The sequence below is a fragment of the Phaethon aethereus genome (genome assembly GCF_964289735.1).
Source record: "Phaethon aethereus genome assembly, chromosome: Z".
Taxonomy (NCBI): Eukaryota; Metazoa; Chordata; class Aves; order Phaethontiformes; family Phaethontidae; genus Phaethon; species Phaethon aethereus.
In genome coordinates, this window is record NC_138577.1 from 28,564,813 (window position 1) to 28,591,351 (window position 26,539).

The 26,539-nt window shown below is 39.5% G+C and overlaps 1 protein-coding gene across 3 annotated transcripts in view; it reads right to left on the reverse strand.

The window, feature by feature from the left end:
- Positions 1–26,539, reverse strand: part of IQGAP2 (IQ motif containing GTPase activating protein 2) — a gene marked incomplete at its 3' end in the record, with an annotated part of 126,268 nt that overhangs the window by 587 nt on the left and 99,142 nt on the right. For all 3 annotated transcript variants that reach the window (XM_082012791.1, XM_082012790.1, XM_082012789.1), the window contains 21 exons: positions 22,491–22,652; positions 21,142–21,284; positions 19,996–20,166; positions 18,345–18,428; positions 17,579–17,650; positions 17,344–17,413; positions 16,815–17,023; positions 15,901–16,050; positions 14,949–15,112; positions 14,092–14,316; positions 13,347–13,487; positions 12,924–13,008; positions 11,064–11,296; positions 10,430–10,562; positions 9,042–9,144; positions 7,998–8,139; positions 4,574–4,661; positions 3,528–3,740; positions 2,003–2,163; positions 1,053–1,196; positions 11–119 (listed from right to left, as the gene is read on the reverse strand). In XM_082012791.1, the coding sequence (XP_081868917.1) occupies positions 11–119; positions 1,053–1,196; positions 2,003–2,163; positions 3,528–3,740; positions 4,574–4,661; positions 7,998–8,139; positions 9,042–9,144; positions 10,430–10,562; positions 11,064–11,296; positions 12,924–13,008; positions 13,347–13,487; positions 14,092–14,316; positions 14,949–15,112; positions 15,901–16,050; positions 16,815–17,023; positions 17,344–17,413; positions 17,579–17,650; positions 18,345–18,428; positions 19,996–20,166; positions 21,142–21,284; positions 22,491–22,652 (3,002 nt within the window). The remainder of the gene's footprint in view (positions 1–10; positions 120–1,052; positions 1,197–2,002; positions 2,164–3,527; positions 3,741–4,573; positions 4,662–7,997; positions 8,140–9,041; positions 9,145–10,429; positions 10,563–11,063; positions 11,297–12,923; positions 13,009–13,346; positions 13,488–14,091; positions 14,317–14,948; positions 15,113–15,900; positions 16,051–16,814; positions 17,024–17,343; positions 17,414–17,578; positions 17,651–18,344; positions 18,429–19,995; positions 20,167–21,141; positions 21,285–22,490; positions 22,653–26,539) is intronic.

The window sequence follows — 26,539 nt, forward strand, 5'->3', positions numbered from 1 at the left end:
CAAACGCTACCTGGAAATGGAGCTGCACCTTTTCCATCTCAACCCCCAAAAATTTTGCTTTGATTTCAAAGTCACCCACTTCTTCTCCAGGTGTGATATCAAACATCACATTCTTAAACCTCAAACAAAAAGAAGGGTAGTTGATTATGTATGCTGTGCAGTTTTATATAGTACAGGGACATTTTTTGAGGAAAAGCCTGCAGAACACAAAAGAACTTGTACCGTAAGGAGCGTAAATGGTGCCAAATGAACCAGTCCATCCCTACTGCAATGTCTTCTTGGAGACTTTCTGGTGTACGTGTAGTATGGAATACAGAGCTTTCAAGTCTTTTATATGAAAAAAAAAAAAGGGGAGGGGAGGAGGAGGAGGCAGGGGGGGGCTATGGGAAGTTCAAGGAGCAAAGGTGACCAAGCGTCCACAGCACAGGAACAGGGCAGCCAGATTTTCGTTCTGCCATGCCCGAGTGTCTCCTTGCAGGTGCATCCTGTAGTTCCAGTCTGCCTCATGTAGCTTACTCTGCCTGAAGAACCCACTTCAACTGGAAAAAAATTGCAACTTGGAAATTTTTTCCATGCAGAAGATGGATGGAAGGGTGCAGAGGATGGAAAATTTTCACAACAGCGGCATCAAAATGGATAGATGCAAAAGGGGTGTTAAGCCACCACATCCATTCATCTTGCCATAGCAAGGAAGTGCAGAAAACCAGGCGTTAACTCAGTTATATGAAAGTGATTGGTCAGTGAATGGAAAAAATAAGTGCTACAACTACTTAATCAGTCATTAGCAGTGAGCATGCTGTTGGACCTGTACTGGTTCCATCCAAGCTAATGCCAAATAGGCTTATTCACATATTTTCCTGAAGTAATCATATAGCAAGGTACAAGGGAAAAAATGAATTATGACAATTAGGCTTTGTCATTCTTCTGAATGTGAAAGTCTGAGGTAATTTTAGGTGTGGCAAAGGAAATTGCAAAGATTTCTTTTAAAAAAACAGGCCCCTTAAGAAGCTGTTGGTTAGAAACTGTTCTGAATTGTTTTATACCAGACTTACTGGTTGGTTTGAAGATCTTCAATTTCTAGGATTACACCTTTTTCATGGAGTCTTGCAGCTGTGTACTTTAATGAGGCCTGCTTCAGTCTTTTGCTTCCCTTCACCTCTTCTTTTCCATCTAGTTTAATTGACCTTCGTGAATTTCTGGGAAGAGAGCAAGAAAATTTTGATTTATCTACCGGGTCTTCTATACTTCAACTACTCTTCTAGCCATATTTAGCTTTCACTCTTTGCCTTCTTGAACTCCTGTTAATGAACAGAATTAACATTCAAAACAAATATTTAGAGGGATTTTTAGCATACAGTCCATTGTCTAAACATTTCAGCAATGATTTTGAATCAAAGTTTTTTAGCACTTTAAAACTCTATTGTGAAATGCAACCCTGATCCAAGAGTTCACAATCATCACTTTAAAACAGCATTTGTAAGCATACAGTGACATAGGTGTTAAATAAGGTTGGCCATTAGAGTTCATTTTTGGATCAATGAGGTATGCACTGGGAAAGCTCCTGTTCATGTCAGTAAAATGTTATTTTGACACTTCAGTGGCATTGGAAAGGGGCCTTGCTCTTGAGTAACTGCATCATACCTGAAAAGTAAAATTCTTTAGGCATTTATTTCCCCCTTTTCCATTCTAAAGACAAAACCCAATCCTTTTGATGAAGGAAGAAAATCAATAATTACTTCCCAAAGCTGCATGACTGCAAACCATGCTTACGGACTGAAAACACATATACATCTCAGGCCTCTTTCTGTAACGCAGCTTTAAATAAATGCAAGACTTTACTTTCCAGGTTTTGACTCAGGTCACAGTGACCACTCCCATAGACTTTTTATAATCCATGCATTGTCAATCTATTGGAATTAAAACTTTTAACTACAGATTAACACCTGTTTTCCCTCCCAATAAAACACACTGAAATATTAAAAGACAAGAAGACACAACTCACTTTCTTGTTAAGTTGTCTAAACAAGTTTTTATATAGGTGTTGTAATAATTAATTTGTTCTTCGTAAAATGCTGTCTTGGAGTTAAGTGCATTCAAAGTCTGCTGGAGTTTCACCAATTCTGCTTTTCGATGATGTCTGTATCTTCTTTGATTCCGGATATCCTAAATAAATGTGTTAGTGTAATTGATTTCTAATTTGATATTTTAAAAATTATCAGCTTATTACCATTCAGATCTGTAATTGCACAACCTGACTTAATTACTGGGAGAAAGCATGAACTGTCATGTTGGTTCTCACAAGAATGGTACCAGTAGCGAGTACTACATTTTACATGACTGTATGGAAGACAGCAATCACATTGCTACTTATGGTTACAAGCGGTGGTATCTTGAACTCTGCTACAGTCTCCAGACCACATGTCCTGTGACAGACACAGAAGTCATAAGGAAGAGGTCATCTTCATGCTATAAATGGAAGCTCTCTCATAGCTAGTTTCTGGTTAGAGGCCTAAGAAATGAGAAATTTGGCTTCTACTAGGTAAGAACTAGCTACTGCTAAACTAGAGCTTGGGTTGAAGGTAGTGGTTGAGTTGAGGTAGTCAAAGGTAAAATAAAAGCAAGTTCCAGTCCTAAAGCTCATCCCAATCTTCAGATTGCCTTAACATCTCAAAACAAAGCACCTAGGCTTACAGATAAGAAATAAAAAGAATGGGGCACTGAATACCTATGTAGAATGGTTTTGTCTCAAATAGAAGCAGATGCAGGCATCTGAACTGAACAGGGCTTTAAAATGGCACTTCAGAGTAGGTGCAACATGACATACTTAGCTGACATGAGTAATTTACTCATTTATGTATTCAAATATATTTGCAACTTCAAAAAAACTCACTCATGTGAGCTATGAGTAATCCACTCATGAGTAATTAAAGATAATCCAATATTACTCATGAGTCATTAAAGATAATCCCATACACTCAAATTCTTACAGCCAGTATTGGGTGTGGATTTGGAACAGGATTTGCTGATTTGTGTACAACAGGCCTGATGCTTTATCAACCCCAGAATGGGCACCGCACTGGCCCACTATTCTCGTTGTGTCCTGCCCAACCACTGCAGATCAGTGTTAATAGCAATCAGAGAATATATTGTGGTTTTTAAAGTGTTTTTAAACCTTACCAAGATTACATTAATTATTAAGTGAAACACTGATGGGTAATTCTGGTGCCTTTTAAAATATAGAAAGCTACACTGAAACACATTGTACTGGTGAAGTTAAAACAGCATCAGTATCAGCTCTGGGTAACAAAGTCTACAGTTGTACCTTATTCAGCTCAGGTAGTGATGCATGCGAGTATTTTCTTTCACTTATTTTGTTGGCAAACAAAAATGATTTGGTTCTTATGTGGATACTTCAGCAATTTAGTGTAGCATTCTCTGAAAAAAGTATATTATACATCTCTAGCTGGAATGGATTTAGGCTAGATGCCTCAAAACCATCAATACACCAAGAAGCATGTTCCATTTACCTTAGCAATCTCATTTATAATTTCTTGGTACTTAGTTGCTGAAGACACTAGTCCTGCTTGTTCCAATGTCCGGAGATTTCTCTGAATTTTCCTTTTCTTTTGTTCTATTGGTAGCTGCCCATCCTCAAAAATAGACTGACTGTGCTTCATTTTCTCTGGAGTTTTGGAATCTAAGATGGCACGTTTTTCTACAAGTTTTGAGTGCTCAGATTCCTGGGTTAAAAAAAAAATCCAGAACGGTTATTTTCCAACTCATGGTAACAATTAAATACATTGAATTCTCAAAGCAGATTATCAAGAATCATGGTGCAGGCTTTATTTGTATCGTCTTACCACATGGTCTGAATGTGCTCCATTTACTATGCCTTTTGACATGCCTTAAGTAAACTAATCACAACACCTAGATATGTATTTCAATTAATCAAAACATGTCTAAAATCAGCCCGATGACTCAATGACTTCACTTAGTTATGGGAAGACTGTCCAGATCTCACAGGTGTCCCCTCCATATGCACACATCGAGGCGAGCTAAAATGTGCACATTATTGAGATGTAGCTTTGTATGTCAGTATCTACAGGGAAGTCTTCAACTGGGAGCTCTTCCCACTCAATTCCCATACCAAGGGCAGCAGCAGTTTCTCAGGCAGTTGTTTGCTTGTATTCCTTAAGCAAATAAATTAGGTGTCAGGGAACTTGAATTAAAATACTGAAGTTTATGAGAGAAAAAAAAATATCTAGCAGAAGGATTCACCTCAGGCTATTCGATTGTATTATAACATAGGAGAGAAAAGACCCTGTTTACAAAAATGTAAAGAAAACAATATTATTCTAGCTGTGCTAGCTGACAGCAAAACTTAATTTTTCTTCTTCTCTGAAGCTGTTACCAATTATACAGTAAAACAAAATTTGCAAGTCTCACATTTTGAAGGCTTTAGATCTGAATAGTCTAGAAACCAGCAACAATTATTTAATTGTTATAAAGTGATGGAGAAAGCTGTAATAAAATATGTACTTTCTTCCCTATTTAGGCACAGTATAGCACTTACCTGTTGTGCAGTGGCTGGTGCTTCTAATATTTCTAAGAGTGTATCCCCTGGCTGTGTTCGTATCACATCCACAATAAGTCTTTTGGTCCTTTTAAAAAGGATATATGGACGTTACAAAACAGTTGTCACTGGATCACTTGTGCATTTTATTTCTTCAACAGTAAAACTAACAGGCTTCCCCCTTTATTATGGATCCTTGGTAGTGTTTTTATTTTGTATTTTTTGTTTCAGAGCTTCCATTAATAATGTTGAACATCTGGCTTCTACCCAGGCCTGACTAGAGAAATAGATGCATACTTTCCCCCTTATTTTAGAAAAAAGTTAACCAAAGGGTTAAATATAAAGTGGAAATGCTCTCAAAACTGCTGAACTTCTGACAGAGTTTTACATCTGACACAGTGCATTTACCCACACCACTTAAGGGCAGATATTTCTCTAGTGGCAACAGACAAGGAGCATTTCCTTGCTAAAAAAGGGAAGCTGCTACACCCTGATATGTAAACCAGTTCTTTTTTTGGTAAGAATTTGTCTCATTCCTTCTGCCTCTTCATCCATAATACTTCCAAGAACATCTTGCTACAGAATTCTGTTAATTTAGAGGACATGGTTACAAATAAGATACAGCTCGTTATTCTTAAAAATTAACAGAAACTTGAAGATGCATCTTAAGTTTCCCAGGAAAAAGTCTAAATATGATCAAAGCTTCTGCAATAAAATGTCATGACTTGGTTTAAAATGATAGTTTACCTACGTAAAGTTGGGAGTTTTGTTGGTGTTTTCAAGACTAGAAGTTCTGATAAAAATGCAATGAAATGGGACAAAAGGTTTACTCCTATACAGGCAACATTACCCAAAACCACTGAGTATTTGGGTATGATCCAAGCTTCCATGGAAGGGGCAGCAGTGTAAGAATGACTGACAGTACAGGCAGACCTGAAGCACTGCTCCTTCCATGGTAGGAGGCAACCTGCTAAACCTCCTGCAAACTAGTTTGCTCATCCAAAGCTGCTGTTAATCACACTGAGCAGTTCCAGCACATCCAACAGCTTCTGAAGGACTGCTCTTAAGTGTTATTTTTCCTTCACAAGCTCTCTTGGAATCCCCTCCAAGGATTCCTGCCAGAAAAAAACCAAAACAAAACCAAAATGAACATACACACACCCCCGCCCCCGCCGCCCACCACCAAACAGAAAGGTTTCCTAAAGGTGATTCACTTGGGGTGCATCAACATATTGCTGACTTTCTCTGCCTGACACAACCTTTGTCAGTCTTTGGTGGTTACCACCACAGTCTACAGAAACATATGTGGGGAGGCGTTATGGTTTCATGCATTGCCTTAGAAACAGGTGCTATACGGCTGATAAAACACGAGGCTGATTTCCACTTCCTCTCCCTGCACACCAAGCCTGCTCAGCTCTGCCGTCTTCCAAAAGCACCCCACTTGGGGCTCCACGCCTCCCCCTTCACCAGCCACTTGGCACCTGCGCGCACAAACCACGCAGAGCGGACGCCTTGCATAGGGTCTTGTAGACAGGGGTACCAGCAAATCTTAAGGTTCACCACAGAAGCCTTAACAAAACAACTGAAAAGGCAAATATATCGATATTTCTATAGAAGAATAGAGAAGTCTTCTTTCTATAGAAGACTTGTAATAGAAGTCTGACAAGAAGACTTGTTAGAAGTCTTCTAAGCAAGACTCAGGTCACTTGTAGAGGAACATGGAACACTCAGTGAACCAGCCATGATGTGAACTTTATCCAGGTGCCCAACATTTCACAAGACTTCCCAGCAGCTGAGGTAGGAAAGCTAATCCTCTGTATTTACACATCTCATGTGTAAAAGGTAGCGGTAGGTATTTTAACTTCTGTTGTTGCTACAATTTAACACAGGTTGTTAATTATTCTATCAGATTATTTGCTATTTTTCCTCAATTTCCTCAAAATATGAAAAATATTACTTGAAAGCACTTATGTGATAGAGAAGTTAAATTCTTTTGTTAATTCTCATGCTATTGTTTCAACATATTTCCACACAGTGCGGAGGATTAAAGACATTTCTTTTGGCCTTGATATTGCATATTTTTAGGGATTCCATTAAGGGGTAGCTTTTTACTCCTACACAGAGGGAAAAAAGGACAAAAGGCACAATTATTTTTTTTTTTTTTTAACAGGACAGTGGCAGGCATATCCTTATTACAAAACCAGCCTTGGAACAGCTCTGGAGACTTGGTCTCTGGCATACCAAGTAACTAATACCGTTTCTATTCGACACTGTCATTGCGGTCCCTTTAGTTTAGATCTCAAATTGTATTTGATAACAAGTTACAGAAGAACACCAAGTGTTTTCTTGTTGAAGATTCAGATCAATTGTGCACAATTGCAATGGAAAAACTCCACTTCCTTTTAGGATAAATAGTAAGAGTTTTCTTGCACTTAAAAGTCTAAATTAGATTTTTTTTTTTAGCCTAAACAGTCATTTATGGCTTTTGTAGAAATTACACTACTCACTACTGACATTATAGCCAAGAACTTTCTTCAGAAGCAAGACTTCACATATTACCTCATAAACTCAGTTTACTGATTTTTTTTTTTTTTAATTTGGAAAAAGATGCTAAGAGATTAGAGTTGAATTACAGCCTGTATCTATACTCTTGCAAAGGTGTAAAATCATTATGCTATATTTCCCTTTAAAGTGAACTTCTAATCTTCACATTTGTGGGGTAAAAATAAACACAGTAACAGAGAGCAGGGTCCCATTCTCCTCTTTGTGCAGGAAGCACCAGGATCTTGGATAACCCAATCCTTGTTCTGGACCTCTTGAAATAACTTCAAAGGAGAGATGCCAATAATTTGATACTAAGTGCTTTTATAAAAATATTTTTTACTGTAAAGTAGCCTATATCTGAGGGTATCCCAGTAGCCATTTCTTCATTTGCTCAGCAAACAGAAGCAGCATAATTTTCTTTCCCTGGATAAAAGCTTGCACTATCCCTGCGGAAGTGACAGTCGCGTCCTGTTCAAATGCCTGATGGCAGTACGGCAGCGAAGTGTTTTTCTCTGAGGAGTGGGCAGCGTGATTTCTTACAAGACTCGACAGCTTTTCATCTCTGCTTCCCCAAGGCTGTGGTGTTTTTGAAGCAGAATGCTTCTACAACTTCATAGAAAAGTACCTACTAGGTTAGACAGTGATGTAGTTATGGTCCAAAACACAAATGGCAATATGTTTATTTTTATGTGAGCTTTCTGGAAGAATTGACAGTTTCTCTGGCTTTTTGTAAAAGTTTGAGTAGTACTGAACACAAACTGGCTTTTGAAAACTAAGTGCACTCAGCACCTCAAAAATGCAGCAGGCAGGGCAGCAGGCTGGAAACAACTTTTTTTTTAAAGAAGCATAGCCAGAATATAGGTTTTTGAGCAAAACTTACTGTATCATCAGGCTTTTGAGATCCTGATCTTCACCTTCTCGTAACTCATATTTGCTTGTTAGAGATAATGAAATCTCTGTTTTTGCAAGTTGATTCAGCGTGCTTTCCCTGTTGGGGTCATTGGGATCAACAGCTCCTTCCCCTGTAAGGAAACATCTTTTACTTCAAGTTTGCCAACTTTGCCATGATTCAATGCATGAAGCAAACAAGAACCTAGATAAATCACTAAATTATCAGAAATACTAAGTTTATTAAATAGCACACCCATTCCTACCATTTAGAAGCAGTCTTTTTTTTGGACAATGAACAAGCAAAACCATCAGCCACCTACTTATAAGCCCACTTAGAATATTTTGGATATGCCACCAATTCTTGCTTTTCAAGCTACTGATGTACAAGAGACTCGCATGTCTTCTTCTCAAAGAAGAACACAAACAATTTAACATCCTTTGTCCTAACATCCAGTGATTGTGAAAAATGAAAGAGTAGCAGCTATGTTAACATGCTCTTCACTTAGAAGCTAATATTATCTGTGACATCCCAGCTACTTTCTAAACAGTTCACATCCTACCACAATTAAGGCAAATTAAGTATTGGTCACATTTCTTCCTTATAACTTTCTAATAAAGTTGCATAATTTTTAGGACTTCATTTTTATTTGGATAATTAAGTGTCAAAATTAAAAATGGCTGTTCTAAGAATTCTCTGTAAACTTTTTGTAAGTTTCTAGCCAACACTAGCATATCTTAAGACCAGGTTTTTAAAAATAATTTGTTTTCTATCCGCAATTTGAGCACAACTGGATTATTCTGCTTGAAACATTATTAATGTTTGTATTTTGAATCACATCATTAATCTTGCGAGAGAATATTGCAATTAGAAGGCTCAACTATAAAGAACGATGTTACAAAAAGTGTTCAGAAAATAATTCTAGAGTAAATGAAGAATCTGTCACTATGAGAGGCACGAGAGTATTTAAAATCAAGCCGCCACTTAATTCTGCCCCTAGAGTGAAGTTATGCATAAAGATGAAAAACAGCATACCAAGGAAAGACTCTACATCAGGAACAGGTCCCAGCCCTTCCAGCAATTCGTTCAGCAGGTCATTTGGCTCAGTGGCAATGGCATCCTGGTGTTCTAATAGTAGCTATAAACAAATGTAAATGAAGTCATCATCCTGAAAAGCCCCAAAACCCCAAACATTCCTAGTGTCTTTATAATTGTAAATAAATCTGGAGAGTAAATGTTGAAAAACACAGACCTAGTGTGATCAGGATTATGGAGGACCCAAGGACAGGAATCATTTTCAGTTCTGGACTGTTCTTGCTGTAAGACAGCTTACTGTGCTTACATCTTCTTGACTTTCTTTGTTTGGCAATTTACTTTCATTAAATTACTTGATATTTTGCAGAGTGTTTTATAAGCTAATATAAAATTGCATAGTAATACTTTGTCACATTAGGATCAAATAATGTATTGGACATGCAAGAGACCCACTGAAAGGAATATTTGACCAAGACTAGTGTTTAAATGTAACCACTGATAATAAACATGCAGGCATAGGTCTATGCCTTAAAAAAATTAAGAGTTATAAAGTCTGTTATGTATATAACAGACAATCCAGAAAATGTTTTTAGCAGACTAGGCTATTAGTTTTTACTTGAATAAAGCTAACTTGTGATGTGGTGTACTGGGAGTTGGGTATTCTACCTTTTCCATAGTTTATCTGACAATATTTGTGGGAGATTCCTTGTGGGTCTTGTGGGCTGGTTTTTTTTTTGGGGGGGTGCACATGTGGTGGGTATTTGGGGGCTTTATTTAGGAGTGGGGGGCAGGGGACAGTTTGAAAGCCAGGAAACATACTAATAGCCCAGCTTTAGGAGGACCATGTGGTAGACGTTTAACTTACACCCTAATGAGTCATACTACAGACTGCAGTCAATCTGTTCTTTACCCACGATAAAGAACTGGCAGAATGCCACAACTTCAGTCCTTCTAAATCAGATGTCTGCATCTGCTTCTAACAAAACATATGACAGAATGCAAGAATCATGAAGTACACTGAATTTTCCTCTATTCGCAGAGACAAAGGAGCTTCTTCAAATTGATGTCACTTTCTTAGCCAAGACAGGAGAGTATTTGTAAGTATAAATAAGTTAGACATGTCACACTAGATGAGAAAAACAATGTTCCTCCCTCCCAGCAGAAAATGTTATATTGTAATTGTTATTCAAGATTATGATTTTACATGGAAGCAATCTTCTAGGAAAAATGAAATCTAATACTCAATTCCAGACCATTTCAGAAATGAACTGAGGAAATTATTTCAAAAGGAAGAACAAACACTAAGCCTTCCCCAGAGACTGTTTGTTGCGAGTATGTCATAATCTATGAACTTCAGTCTGTTGACTAGTATATTTTCGTTGACTTACTGAATGAGTATTGATAATTTCTTCAATGGAGATATATATGACAGGTTTGCTAAGGGTAACCATGTCAGAGTATTCATCAATATTGAATTTCTCCTCTGGTTCAGGAACATCACATGCTGCTTGAAAAAAATTCCTGACAGAAAATGAGAAAGACTTCAATAATTATCCCCTATAAATTTACTTTAGTTAGCCTGTATAAAAAGAAAATCACAATCAAGTCTTTGACATACATTATATTTCTCTTATAATCTGCAGTCTACACTTAGTGTTTGCAGGAATCTTTTGGAGGCAATACATTTACATGTCAAAACAAATGATGAGGCATTCCATCTTTCCAGGACAGCTGGTGGAAGATTGTTTTGAAGGTAAGTTTTTTCCTCCTTGTTGAATAAGGAGTGATAACTTGGTCAATTTGAAACACTTAGAGAAGTCTGTATTTAATGCTCTAGAAGTTACAAAAGGATTCCCACAGAAAGACCCTCCAATTTCATGAAGGCAGTGAGAATTTCTCTGTGGCATACCACTCAATTTTTAGCTCTGAGCAGGGAATTCTTATAAGCAAGGAGTCTACCTGCCTTACTCATCATAGAGGAGAGCTCTTACTGTGTAGGTATTTGTGAGAGCTTTTGCATACCTGAACTTCTGGTATGTCTGTGAGAGGTAAGTGTTCATAGATGATAAATGTTCGCTCTCTCCTTCAAAGAGTTTGTTAGAAGCAGCGTGCTGAAGGACTTTTGCCACACAGCCTAGGTTCCTCCTCTGGTCAGGGTGTATCTGGCCCCCAGCTGTCATATCAATTATATCAAAACCATCAGGAGCAACAATGGCAGGGTTCATGTAACGATAGTACAGGAGGTTGCCAACAATCTGAAAGAAAAAAAATGAGGAGATCTTCCCTTAGCATACAGTAATTACATTTTACAAAACATGATTAATCATTTCTACTTCTGAATTAGACTGTAGGAACCAGTGCTAGAAGAACCCCAAAGACACATATGTTACCTATGTGGCTAACTGAAAGAGCCTGTGGTCTTGTGTAAGATGTGCCTCTTAAGACACCTCTGTGAACATCAGTTATGGACTCTTACAACCACATTTCAATTTGTTCCCAGCTTTAGGTCAGCTAATGCAAAGCATTGAGTTGAACAAAGACAAATAACTCTTCTTCCTCCTAGGTTTTGAAAGGTTCAGCTCCAAAGGCTCATTCTCTGAAGTGCTACAGATACCTGCCAGCATTTAATGCATTCGTTGACAAGGGACCCATTGTTTCTCATGAGGACTGCACACAGCCCTAAAAGACTAGAGAACAGATTTTCCAAACTGCAATTTCTGTAATGATGTTACAGTCATTTCTGTTGTGCAGACGGTGGCTTGAAATCATTCCTTATCTCAGAAACAGGCAGGACTTTTCTTTCTGCAATTTGCCTCCGCTTATGTGCAGTCACTTGCAGAACTTCCAGCTTACACATTTAAAGGCTTTCAATTGGGTGCCTTGTGCTCCATTTGCTACTTATCTTTTTTTTCCCTTAAGTTGAGCAGTGTCTTAATCTGTATTGCTGGAGTGATGGACAGAAGTACCCCATAAATGCCACTTGCAAGGATTTCCAATGCATTGTTAAAACACACAAAAGCAGAATTAATTTTTCAGCTGAGGAGTCTGAAGTTCTCTATGCACTGGGAGATTTTTTAAAAAAAACACTGAACAGTATCTTTTTTGAAAAGTAGTAGGAAAATCCTACTGAAATTAATACCTTGTAATTTTAGAACCATTTCATTAAACACTAATGAAAGTACCTTTATTGAAGTGCAAACACTTCTAATCTGGGAGTTGTCAGTCTCTCAGCTGTCTGGAAGACTCATGGAGCAACTCCCTTAAGCTGTCTGAAGAGGCACCATGGCCGTGGTAGGTTAGTGATGGCCAGTTTGCCAGTAGCATGCTTATCACGAACACTTCACTTTTCAGTCTGTACAAATGTCATTCCTACAACTTTTACAAGCATCTTGAATAAGTGTAACGGAATTATCTAGTTGTAATTAATTTTTAGAGCCCTTCTTTGTATTTAGATTATAATATTAATGCAGTTTAAAAAAAATGTGTTATTTTTTACTATGTTAACAACTTCAGGGTAGGGGGGGAAGAGAAGAGCACAGCGTTCTCCATGAAAGCATTGCTGGTGGTAAAGACCATAGTACAAAACCAAAACCCAAGATGATTCAGATAAACTCCAACCCTCTAAGAACAGTTACTATCCAAACCAGGTTGAGCACAGTCTTCCATAAGAATTGCTGAGCACCCAGATTAAGATATATAGGCTGTGGCAACCTTTCTCCTTTCCCTTCTCCTCCCTTTCTACCACACCTTTGCAACCCAAGTGTTGCCAAATTCTTTCACTAAATGCTGGTATTCTCAGTTCCTTAGAATGCTTAGCGTCAATAAAAATCCCCTGTGGCATTAAATCAGCAAACGGTTGGCAGCTTGCCCTCAGAAGTCTACCTTTAATAGTTCATCTTCTGTTGCATCTGGGAATTTCTCATGGAGCGAGCTCTTCAGAACTTTGGCTATATATCTCATTCCATAACTACATATAGAACAGATGAAAAAGAAAAATATTGGAAAAGCTTAGGTGAAACACAAAACACACATTTTAGCCAGACAAGTTATGGGCTTTTTCCCCAGCCACTTAAAACACAAAAAGAGATAAGGGAAAATACAAAAAGTTTCAAGTACAAGGAAACATTCACCAGGCTGCTACAGTAGAGTAGGACAAGTAGAGAAACCACTCCCTCTACTGGGAACTCATTTGAGAGACACTTATCACAAGTCATGTAACTTGAAAGGATCACCATCACCGAGTTTCAAGTAAAACTTCACTGTGCACGTGAACTGCAACTTGAAGAGTCCTGACTCAGCACTTACGGCATCATATTGAGAGAAGAGAATATGGATGTGAGAACTTTGTCAGTTACTGCTCGCAAACTCTGAATCGATGATTCCAGTTTATTGACCACTTCTGTGTGTGTTAATGCTTGTTCTGTGGTTACATCATATGGCAATTTGCTGCAAAGCAAACAGATATTAGACCAGACTAAATGTATTTGAGAATAAAATACACTTTTTGGCTTCGTAAGGGCCATCAGTGAGCTGAAAAAACACATCAGACAAATACAGTTGAAGTCGGGTAAGTAACAGCAGTCTCAGATGCATTAGCTTCCTTTTTTTGGAGGAACTTTATTTAGATGGGGGTGCACACACCATCATGTACCATCCCTTAATACAAAAGGGGAATCCTAATTGAAGGCATGCATCTTCACATACCAGGCCCAGCACAGCTCCTTGAAAGCCTGGGACACTACTAACATGCTATTCTAAAAAGTGGGAAAAGCCTATAAATTCTTCCATGGAATAGTCTACTATACTCCTAAAGATTAAGTAATTGACTTTCAAAGTTCATGAGCAGAAAAGCAATCCCTTTGTTGTTCAGAACAGATTAAAGTACCTGTTTTTGAAGCACCTCTCCCCCAAAACTGTCATTGTGCTGCAGGAAGATGTAGAAGGGACGCACAGGCCCGAGTGCAATTTGTCAGAGAAGGAAAGGGAGAGCAGAACTGAGGGGATCCTTCAAATACTTAAACAGTACAGTATGTCCAGCCTCCTCACGCACCTGGCCTCACCGGTCTGCATTTCTAGCTGGTTCACCCATGACTTGTACACATCCACAGGACTAGTGTTGATTATGAGGGACTTGTCCTCCATGATCTCCTTCACCACTGGGGCCAGGAGCTGGCGCAGAGTGTTCTGTCCACGAGCACCTCGATTGAAACTGACGACCATCTTAATGACAGTGGGGTTTCCAGTAACGATATCCTGTATCTGGTCTACCTTAGAGCTGTATCAAGAACAGAAGAGTTCTCAGATCTGGCTTTTGTATGCTTTCAAAACCCACACTTTTTACATTATCCTATTTCTATGTTGAAACATGCTTATACATTCTATTTCTTAGGCCTTCATACAAAACAAGATTATAGAAACTATCTGAATTCTGTGTGTGTTATAATAATGTCCCTGGAACATAGCATAGTGTCAGCTAGTATATACCTGATTCAGGCCCAAATACCTGTTCAGCAAATACTTGTTAAGGGCATAAAATAATATTTTGTTTCAGGACAAGCCACCACTCTCCACTTACAGAACATACATAAAGAATAGATTTTCTCCACCCTTAAATACTCAGGCACAAAAGCAAGAAACCCTAGTGTCTATTTTTTTCAAGTGATTTTTTCGTACAAAAATATTGTCCACCATAGAAAGATTTGTTCTGAATGGGAAATAACCTGAGATAATGCATAAGTTACCCTGGAAAAAAATTTCTCCTAGTAATAAGAATATGTATACAATTTTACTGCAGTTTAAAGATTAACCATCAAATTCTTTTAGGTATGAAAATTTTTTTAGGTATGAAGTATTCATTGAACTGTCAGCAACACAGATTAACTAAAATCCTCTTGTGAGTCCACGTACTTTATCTCCTCTTCTAGAGCAGTTTTGAAGAGTTTGAGAAGCAGATATTCTTCTCGCTGATTGGAGGCATAGTTGTATAGAGTGAAGATGACTGTATCCATAAACTTGGTTGATTTGTTTTGTGGCATCTGGAAAATCAGCTTTGCCAGATACGTGGGATTAGTCTACAAAACAAACAAATTACTTAAATACTACTGTCCAGGACAAACTACCCCCAATTGGGGGGGCAGCTCTCTCTCCATTTTTGTTAACACCAAAAACATTTATGTTGATTGCCAGTGTCAATTTTCCACACTGGCTTTACTTTTTTCCAAATCCTAATGCATAAGAAACACTGAATACTGCACAATAAGATATCTGTGAGCAGCACCAGTAAGTATTTTATTCATAGTCTTTGAACAGTGCCTCTGTGCATCAAGTCTATATATCCAATGACAGCCACAATCTACCAAATGACAATGGCTATCTACCAAGACGACATTGCATACTACATGTCCACTTAAGTATTAGAGGGTATCTTCCCTGGGAAGATCTGAAATTGTTCCAGAAAAACTTCAGTGAGATGAGATAAAAGAGCACAAGAACAGACGCATCATATGCTGTCAGCTGCACAGCAGACAACTTCCTTTCCACCACATATAATGCATAGAAATAGTGACAGTAGTTTACATGGACTAAAAGGCATATGGAAGAAAATACTTCTCTTTGGCTTCAGTACAGACTGAAGTTATTCTCAAGAAAAAACCAGCCATATTTCTTGCATATTTTAAAGACAGCAAGGATTTTCTCAACTGCAGGAAATATTAGAAGTTGATCACAGTATTTGCTGCAGTCTACATACCACTTTGAAAATCTTTTCATAATCACTGCTACAGTCACTAAAACAAAGCAAGCAATGTATTTCTAGTTTTTCTTTAGCAATTTGCTGCCATATAAGATTTACAAAGTTTACCTGTAAAAGGTAGAATAAATGTTGATAAGCCTCCAGTTTTTTTCTTCTCTCTTTACTCAAACCTTTAATACCCTGTTTGTCAACCATAACCATCTCTTCCAGCTGACTTTTGCTCTTTTTGTTAAGTTTCTTACTGTGCAGTACCACATCCTGCAGACAGATGATCAAAAGTCTAGATTATATATTCACAAAAAAGACAAATTGGAAAAATTAACATTTTCCCAACCATGTTAAATGCAATATTCCTCCAAAGGCCATTATTAGCCATTTTGTATATTTTTCTGAACTTTGTATATTTTGCTGAACTTTGTATATTCGCTAACCAGTCTTTTGAAGTCCTTTATCTTGTCACCAGTATGGCTTGCCAGCAATGATCATCTGGGAAACCTGATCTCATGACAGACTCATTCATCATTTAGTTAACAACGAACAAGCTCTGAAGTATGATCAGTAGTCTATTCTACCACAGAAAAGATGCTTAAAATCTGCCAAGAAATTACTATTGTCTACAAGTAGCAAAACAAAGAGTGACATTCAGCAGCAAACTGACATAGCACTCAGGACTGAAGAACAGCCTCTACCATCAGGTACTTTGACATGATTACTTAAGACACACGAAAGAAGTGCTTAATTTACTAGGAGTATTTTAACTAATTGAGGGTGACCAGGTGCTGGCACATGTTGCTCAGAGAGGTTGTGGAGTCTCTACCCTTGGAGATATTCAAAAGCCATCTGGACATGGTCCTGGGCAGCCTGCTCTGGGTGGCCCTGCTTGAGCAGGGAGGTTGGACCAGATGACCTCCAGAGGTCCCCTCAAGCCTCAACCGTGCTGTGATTTTGTAATCCTGAGCTCCTTCAACACACAGAAGTGCGCAGTACATGCTACCAGGGGAGCCCAAACAGAGCCTGCTGACCTGAAGAGTGATTCTGTTTTTCACCAGCAGTCCAATCTTTATATCCATTAAGTTCAAGTCCTTCTCCAGTTGTTGATTGGATCGAATTTTTGTAACCACTTCTTCCCTTAACCTTGTTACTTCTAGTTCTTCTTGGAAGTCTAAGTCACTTTGGTCCAAGAGGTAGGCAAATTTGCGCAGGACAGTCAAGGGTGGATTTTCAGCACCAACTATAGTTAAAGTAAAAGAGGCTTGTTAGTTACAAAATACTAAACACCCCTAAAGCCCTCAGGAAACTGATCACTGTGCAGAGAATTTTGGAACTACAGAAAGAAGTTTATGCCAGTTAGAACAATATATTTGTCATACTGTGTAAGTACAGCTGTCCAAAATAGTTTCAGCTGTAAAACAATCAGTTTACAAAGACTTGCAACTGCTTTTGAAGGGGAGTAGGAGACTGAGAAATCCCAGGTGAAAGTTTTAAAAAAGATGACTGAACACAGTAACATACTTCTCCCCAAATATACAACATTCAACTGTTACTACTTACTTAGTGTTCTGTAGTCCTCCCTGGCTTTGTTTGCTCTGAGAAATGCTTGTATCTTCACAATTTCGTCATTCTGGAAGGGACCAAGATTAGGCAAAAGAATCTAGTTATGACACATTTCTGCTCAGAACCAAACTGCAGAACCTGTGCTCTCTTTCCTGAGATTCCCAAAACTGTCTGTGCAGTCATATTATTCTATTTTAATTGTTTATGTTCAAAATGGAGAAAAAGGACTTACGTGATCCTTGAAGTACTGCAGCCGTTTCCTGTAAGCTCTCTTTGCTAGCCACATTTTGACCCATGACTGAATCTGAAAGTTAAATAAAATTAATTAAAAACTTAACAGCCACTGCACAAACTGTTTTGTGTGTGTGTTTTAAACTCGCTTCTGTCCTCTTCTGCAAGCATGCCATTCTCAGATGCTTCGGGCCATAGGTGACTGTTCCCCTGGGCTCGTACAGTCCAGGGACCAGATTAATAGGCTTTCACTAAAATAGCAAGTTGAGTTCAAGGCTCTACCACCCATGTGTAGCATTATCTTTAGAAGTAATTTCTACCTTGAAATCTCAGCTCTCAGTTGTAAACTAGTCTCCTTCAGAGATGAAATCAATATCCCACCTGGGATCTACGATCTACTAATGACATGGTATCCCATTAGCATGTCAGAACAGTGAACACTTTTCAGACAGATGGATTTGACAGCTTTTAACAAAATGATAATGCATGGTGAGCTCAAATATTTTCTAATTTAGTATTATGGAAAGGGAAGCATAAGGAAATCTCTACTATGAGCCACTCAAGCTCAGCAAAGCCTGATAGAAATCAAACACAGAACTTTCAAAGCAGCAATTTACTTGAGCTGTCAATTAAACAACTTTCAATGCCACGCAGATTTCTGGAGCAGAAAACCCTCCAGTTTGTGCTCCTAGTCCGATTCCCAGGAGGTAGAGGACCAAGACAAGGGATAACGCATACTCAGGCCCCAAACCACAGTGGGATCTTACCTTAACTATAGCAGCAACATTGCCTTGAAGCACCTTTAATCTGTCAACATAGCTTTTCCTTTGTTTGAATCCTTTCCAGAAAGCCTATTTTATAAAAGGCGGGAGACTGTTATTGCTAGTAAGAAACTAATATTTGTTAAAATCTACATACATACTCTAAAATCCTTAACAGTGTTTATCTTTTAGAGGAAAAACTGCCATTGTGGTAAAAAGATAACTAAGGTGTAAGTAAGCTTGCCTCTAAATTTTTAAGGTGCCCTGATATATTTCATGTCAATTTTGGCCAACCTCAGCACAAAATTTGTTGTTCAATGCCATTTCCTTCCCTCCCCTGAAGCCATCCGTACTATTACTACCAGTACATCCAAACCTTTTAGCATCCCAGTCACTGGCTTCATCCCACACAGGGAAGCTGCTGCCAGCTCTTGCCCATTACATCCAACCGCTGTCCCTTACCTAGCTGTAACCTCATTGTTCTTGGCCTGGCCTCCTTCACAAGTCTCCGGTCTTCCAGAGTCTCTCAGGATCATCTTGTACAACAGACAACAACCTCCCCAATTCCTTCACTTTGCGTTCCCTGTGCTAGCTGAGAAGCAAACTCTTGGCAAGGAACTCAATGACGGGGTAACACAGCTACTCTCACTGCCTTTAGTATATTTTGCCTTTCATGTCTAGCCAACTACTGACACCAGTCTTGTCCTCTACTTGTTTTCCTTTCACAAGCCATTTCTATTCCAATGCCCATAGAATACAATCAGCGAATAACTTTATTTACCTACATTTCTCCATATTTTTGAACCTCTTCACAGACATAGAATTCCTCAAAGAATAGTACAGTCCTTTACTGGGTTCAGACACCATACCAAAAATGAAAAGTCCATCCAATGACAGCTACTATTGGTAAACGTATTTATCATCATGAGTAGTTAAATTAAGTTACTATAGATTAAAAAAAAAAGTTGTACATTTTTCTATAATTTGGAGTGTGTGTGATTGTTTTTCAAGACTGGAATAAATTGCTTCTAGCAGGAGGTGGCTATTTCACCATTTAAAACCAGAATGCTTGTATTTGTCAGCGTTCACACTCTGAGCAAAAAGTTTCCTTTATACTCCTTTTGGAGTTCAGCAAACTGAAGACATCCAAGAAATACTACCAGAGCCCGAGAATACCAGGGCAGCTGCCACTCCCTACCCAGCTATTACTTCATGGTGCAGAGGCAAACCACTTCCAAGTGGGGATAGTCTAGAAAGGAATGTATTTCTTAGTGACATGCTTTGCCAAGAATTTTAGCTTCAATACTCAACAAATATCTTCCAATCTTGTACTGTGTATAATTAGGTGTACAATGCAAAACCTCAGCTCCCCAGAATAACGCCAGGGCTATGTATGTCTGAGCTTCTCCCACTGAAGTAACTTATACTGCAGGTGGATATGATCTATTATTTTAAAACTGGAGATTTGCTATTTAAAAGACCAATTACTCCAATGAGGACAAAAACATATTTGTAGATGTGGAAGTTTGAACTGCTGCTAATGCAGACAGGGAGACAGACCTATCCGAGGATTTTATCAGTGTCAGTAATCAGCCACATCACCTGTCACTACAGAAAGCTGCCCAAGCCAGGTTACCTTCTTGTTCTAGTACTGTACCTGTATTTTGATGGCAGATGGTTCCTGGTTTCGGAGGTATGCTTTTCTCTCTTGATAATTTTTTCTGACTAAGAATCCCCTTGCTCGGGCTTGCAGCTGAACAATCAGATTTTCATTAGCAAGCCACAGCTGCTCTCGATTGTAATCTGCTGTAACTTGCCCAACAATGCTCTGTTAAGAGATCATGGAAAAAGGTCCTTTAAAAGCAACAAACCTCAAGCCAAAACCATCCTGGAATATGGTCTGTATTCTCTCCATCATCTGTACAGCTTATGTTCATCCTATCCAAGCCACTCTGATTTTACCCTTACATTTTAATCAGTATGAAGGAAGAGCTACTTTGCTATCACTGAATTTTATATGAAGGATAACTAAACTCCTCTCCAGCCTTAGTTAATCAGCTGGATATGCTATTTTCAGAGAGGTTTTTTATACTTCAGGAAACTTCTACTTTCCTAATACTTACAGATTTTTTGCAGAAGTCAGAGATCTACAAATACTCACTGAATCAGGGAGCTCTCTGTAGAGAAGCATACTCAAGTATTGCTGCAGTCAGAATTTCAGAAGGACCCATGACTTTAGCTGTTTGTGCAGCAAAGTAAACCTGTAACCTAGATGGGCTGCACCAGAATAGATCACAAGCCTCTGGGCAATTTATTAACTTTGTTATACTTCATGCTAGCACAAAGCTTCTACAATAAGAGGGTTTAAGTATCACATTCATCCTACTGAAGCTGGAGATAGAAGAATGCTGTCAGATGATTAAATCTGAACAAAACAGTGCTTCCACCTGCCCCTGAATACATAATGGCATTCCTTGTCATAGGCCAACGTGAAGCCCAAAAATTCAAAAGGAGATGAAAGCAATCAGAATTCCTAGCATTGGTGTCTGCTGTTGGCCATTAAAGGTGATGCTGTAACCTCTGGTTAGGAAGTCCCTGAATCATTGTCAGACATCACACAAGAGGCTGTGGTATCACTGTCTGCTTAAGCTTCAGTTGCTTCTATTGGCAGAAGCAGATACTGAACTAAAATGATCTTCAGTCTCACCCAGGACAGCACATATTGCCGTGTCTTGCTACCTCTCTCTCTCTCTCAAATGTTTATACTGCATTTCCAGTAAAAGCAGAAGTTTCAGACACCTACCTGGATTTCTTCACCAGTTAACCATGAAGTTTTTGGTACAACTTCTTCAGGAGCAACACAGGTACCTTCCTCAGTTTCCACATTGTAATAGTAATTGTACATGTTTTTCATTACAAGTTTAATCCATGGACTTTCATTAGAATCTAAGAGCAATACATACCATTAGTACACATTTGTGTCCTGTTACACTGATAAATTGTGGCTCTCCCTACCCATTTCCTATCTACAGTTGCTACAAGGCCTTTTTACATGCAAAGTCCCTATATATCTTGGGCCAGATGCGTAATAAGGGTGTTTTCAAAATATCCTATTATGTGGATCAGGATCATTCTTGTAGAATGAGGTTAGTGTGAATCCACTGCCAGCTTCTCCAAACCCCAACACACCAAGTTGGTGCTTGCTTTTGAAACAGTGTATGCTACATCTTCCATCATCACTCACCTAAGTGGAACTGAGACTGTGTTTATTAAAAATTAAATGTTCCTGTCTTCTGGTTGAATGCTGGGTGTTATTGACACTTAGCTCACACTGGACATTTCCTATATCCACATCATTGCCGCCTTTAGTGCTTTGTCAAAGAAAGCTGTATCCTGACAGGCAGGAAAAGTCTCATTTCCTCATGGACAAAAGGCCCCAAGGTAAAGCTGATAAAGTCGGTTGTGCAAAATGCCCTCTCAAAACTCATGTTGCAGGATGAAACATGCCTATCTACTGTAAGAAAGTGTACTACACTGATGGTAACTTTTTGTTTTAAATTGTTAGCTAATCTTGGCTGTATTAGCTATGCCCAGCTTGCAGCTCTAACATGACATAACATCCTATCATCTTGCTATGGGCAGATTCTAGCCCTAGCTTTTGCTGATACCTGCTGCTCTGGCAATGCACAGGGACCATAAATGGGCCATGGACACTTTAGCAAAGCCTGGCCTGACCTTTGACAGTAATCCATAAGGCTGCGCAGCCTAAGCCTTTCTCTGCAATTACTAACAGAAAAAGAAAATCAGGGAATAATGTGGATTTCTGAGAGGATGGACTCGTCTACTGACAGTCACAGAGAAGCTGCCCTAAATTCAGGCAGAGGCTAGTTTGAGACTCTAGGAAGTCTTAGCTGGACTCTGGAAATAGCTGGATGTGTTTTCTAGCATGCACCATGGTCTGGATGTGTGCAACAGTTTGCATGATATAAAAAGCACTTTTTGGGCAAGTATAACATTTCTCAAAAGATTTCAAAGAACAGCAACTGTGTTCTTGAGTTTACAGCAATTTTAGGTAAGCCTCTTCTGTGCTAGTTTTCCAGTTGCCTCAGTGATACAGAGATGTGGAACTGTCCTATTCAGGAAGGTTTTTACCTTCTCTAGTTTTCAGCTTCTTTGCTTCTGAGAGGTTCCTGAAGTAGGTTTCAGCACACTCTGGAACAACTCGTAATCCAAATTTGGACTGCAGTATCATAAGGATTGGCTGTGAATCTCCCTTCTCCAAGCTCTTGTTAATCATTGATGCTCCAACAGCCACTAGGGTAAAATAATTACATGGAAAATTAAGTGTTTTATACTCTGCGTACCCACAGCTCTAGCCTCCAGCAACTTTGATAATGGACTTCTGAGGCTGGCACAGACAGGCAGCATGACATACACAGAAATTCAGTGCTTCACCCATTCGCAGTCTCCTTCATGCTTGTAAGGACAAGTATTTGAGAGAATAGCAAGCTTGTTAGATAGAAAGCGTGCGCTCTTCCCAGTCTGGGATGCAGCCACAGCACAACCGAAAGCAGTCTGAGGGCATAGCTGCTCCCTCATCAGGTGCCACACGACACCAGGGTGGTGGTGGTAGGTACCCACCACTCAGCCTGACCTAACAGGCAGGCCATCAAGCAGATCACTTGGGGAGCCTTCTAGAGATGCATGAAGTCATTAAGTTACAAGCTGTAAACATTAACATTCACTTCTACTGTGCAAAATGGGAGTAAAACCTGATTGCCTTGAACTACAGCAGTGCCAACAGAATCCTAATCAGGATCCTGAAGCAGCCCTTTCTTGTCCTCACCCCCAGGGAGCTTGTCTAAATCTGATGCAGCAAGTTCATGCCCTTGACTTTGACAGATGCAGCTTTTGCTTCCAGGGCACATAAGTGATACTGTGAAGCATGTTTGAACTTTGAGGTTATATGAAGTTAGCTGTACTCTGATTCAGGACTTCCTAAGTGTCCTTTGCTTTGTGTGGGTCCCACCATCACTGGAGGAGCTGATACCACCACACCTGACAGGATGTAGCAGCACATGCCACTTCAAAGTGCCTTACACACTAGAGGTATATGCTGCTTTAGAAACCACTGCTCTGGTCTTTAATGGTGTTCCTTCACATCTAAATTCAAGATCCATGCACAGAGGAACAAGTGAATAAACATATACGGCTAGAACATATACATTATATACTGGCTTAAGTGAATCTGGCTACCTTTGCATCCCACAGCTGCCCTTCATGCTGCAACACTGAACAATTTTTCTTATCTTCTGTATATCCAGATCAATACAAAAAAGGTCCCTCCCCACGCTCAGTGCTCTGCCTACGCATTCGTCCAGCCAGAGCTGCCTCAAAACTCAAAAGGCGCTCAGTGTCAGGAGCCTTAGTATAGGAGGCACTGCGTGAGACTGAGCAAGCAGGAGAGCATCTTGGCAAGAGAAACAGTTTTTCTTTGTGGTTAGTTTGACTAAAGTGGAATGGGCACCTTTGGCTAGACTGCAACAGGTCAATCTCCAAATACACTGGCAGCCAACTGAGAAACAAAGTGAATGCACAACACCACACCATGACCGTCTGGATTTCTAGCAGGTATCATCCTGCTGTTTTTCTGTGCTTTGAAACAAGCAGACCCATGCCAGGCACAGGCTTGTGCTCCCCACAGGACTGGAGGCAACTTTGTACCACAGCTGTGGTATCACTGTGCCCAGGCATCCAGCCTCAGCAGTGAGGAAGTGGGAAAAACTGGGAAGCCACATGTTACCTCTTGCTGCTGCTGGCCCACGTGGCTCTGGGCGCTCAGCCCTACTCCTCATACACAGTCCTATGTGCCCTCTCAGCTCTTGCCACCAGCGTTTGAATTCTTCTCTTCCTCCTTCTCATCCTATAGTTACGGATGCTGGAAGCTATTGTTATGAAGACAAAAGATCACACAACCCAGCTAACAGCTGTTTACGTAGGTCCCCTGCTGCTTGTCTGCTTCTGATCTTTTAGCTAATTGTTCCTTTGCTTTAGTAGGAAAAGGTAAGAAAAATATTTAATAAGACCAATTCAGTAAAAGTTATTCCTTTACATTGAAGTGCTAACAATTAATACTGTGGCTGTTGCTCTAAAGAAGGGCCATGTGGCCCCTTGTAAAATTGTAAGCTAAAAGGAGCTCAGCCATACCCAGCTGCAGGAGGACTCTGGTCGGCTCCTGCAGCAGTGGGGATGTCAGTACCAGATCAACACTGTGAAGGGCTCTTTTCCTCACCCATCCTCCCTTCAGGCAGCTAAGATATACAAAGATAGAGCTGTCTGGTGTGATAAGCCTGAACTCTCAACAGGGGCAAAGATCAGCTTTTTCCTTTAACATGGGCTCTGTCATGACAGATGGACCCTTCCTGTGCAAGGCTGAAGGTCTGTATTGGTATTCCTGAAAGCTATACAGCTGATATATGGCTAATCTCTTTTTGTCCTCCACTTGGATAAGGAGTACAATGGTTGACATGATTCAAGAAGTGAAGATGATGTAAACTGCACAGCAAACACCACAAAGAATTAGGAAGCGCACCAGTGTTTACTGAACATGTCTTCCTAAATGAAGATACAAAATAGGGAGTCTTTTACTGACAGGGAACAGAGTTTGTAAAAGCCTTTTAAAATTTTAATATTGTAGTATTTAATATTTATATAAGGAGTAAAAATTACTTTGGAAGGGATCAAGACAGTTTCCGTACAGCTGTCAGTGCTTTCTCTTATTTTAGTGCTTATTTTATTGCCATTATTGCAACAATCTCAAAGATACACTTTGTTCTGACTGAAAAAAATAAATCTGTTGCAAAAGCTTTGGAGTGGGAGGTGGGGAGTTGTTTGCCTTTCAAAAATAAGGTCTCTGAGACAGAACAAAACAAAAGTTCATTTCCAAGTTGTGATCAAGCTGAACTAAGTTTAGACTATGTGAACACAACATACTAACTTCCTGAGACAGGAAGTGTTTGTTATAGGAAGTATCAGGTTCTATGCCATGGGGAAATTTTAAATCTCATTTTTTAGCTGCAAAATCTTAGAGCACTTCTGAAGAATGTGCTGTGCTGACACTGTTCCTTTCAACCCAAAGGTCAGAGTACAGATCAGTAGTTGTTTCCACAAATGACTTGTTAAAACAGTTCTACTGATCATACTCGATTATGAAAATGTGCATTTACTACAAACATGGTGCCACACACTAAATGAAAAGATTTTACTACAACAACTAACTAGCAGATTAATGCTGTGCTAACTTCTGTAAGCCATTTATAAGATATATGTGTAATTCTTTTATACCAGTGAACACAAATGAGGATGTTTTCAAGTCACTCTCTAGCTTTAACTTACATCTGTTTAAGCTATGCATTTCCTTCCATTTGTGCTCAGATGTTTTCTCATGCCTCTGGGTGGCATTGCTGGGAAGACGTTTTTGCCCACAAAAGAAGGTATCAACACTGCTGCATACAAGAGTTTGGCTGGGACAATGTATGTGTGTCTGATCCCGTCTCAGAAAGCACAAGTCAGGTGGCTTTTCACTACAGATGCGTGATCCACGAAAATACTTCAGGTGTCTTCAGTGTACCTGACTGGCTACATTAAGACCATTAATTAAATCAATTCTAAAGTAACGGTGACACTAAATTCAATGTTTCTGTAGCAGGGATGGAAGATTTTGAAATGGCTAGCTGTGCTTCTTTTCTTCCACCCACAACTTCCAAAGCAGTAACTACGGGCATAGCCCGCCGCACTGTACTAACGAAGGCTAAATGCGGCACTGCAGGAATGCACCGAGTTCAGCAGTTGTATTCACAAGCTCTTAGGGTGCAAAAGAAGGCGACACTGACTCACCCAAAGCCAACTCAAGCAGAAGGTGAACGAATACCGAATACCAAGCTAACAGCCTCGGCTGGTCTGAGCTGGCCCCAGGCAGAAACATGTAGGGACACCACCATGCTCTCCAGCGTGCCCCATACACCCAGTCACGCTTGTCTATATGTTACTTGGCACTCAAAGTTTATTACATGTTATGGATATTTTTTCTAAAATGATTATATTCAATCCAAACTTTGACAGAAGGTGTTGAGTACACCTAGTACACAATGCTCTGAGAGGATACGCCTCAGCTTTTTTCCTGCAGGTTTCCTCCTCTTCGC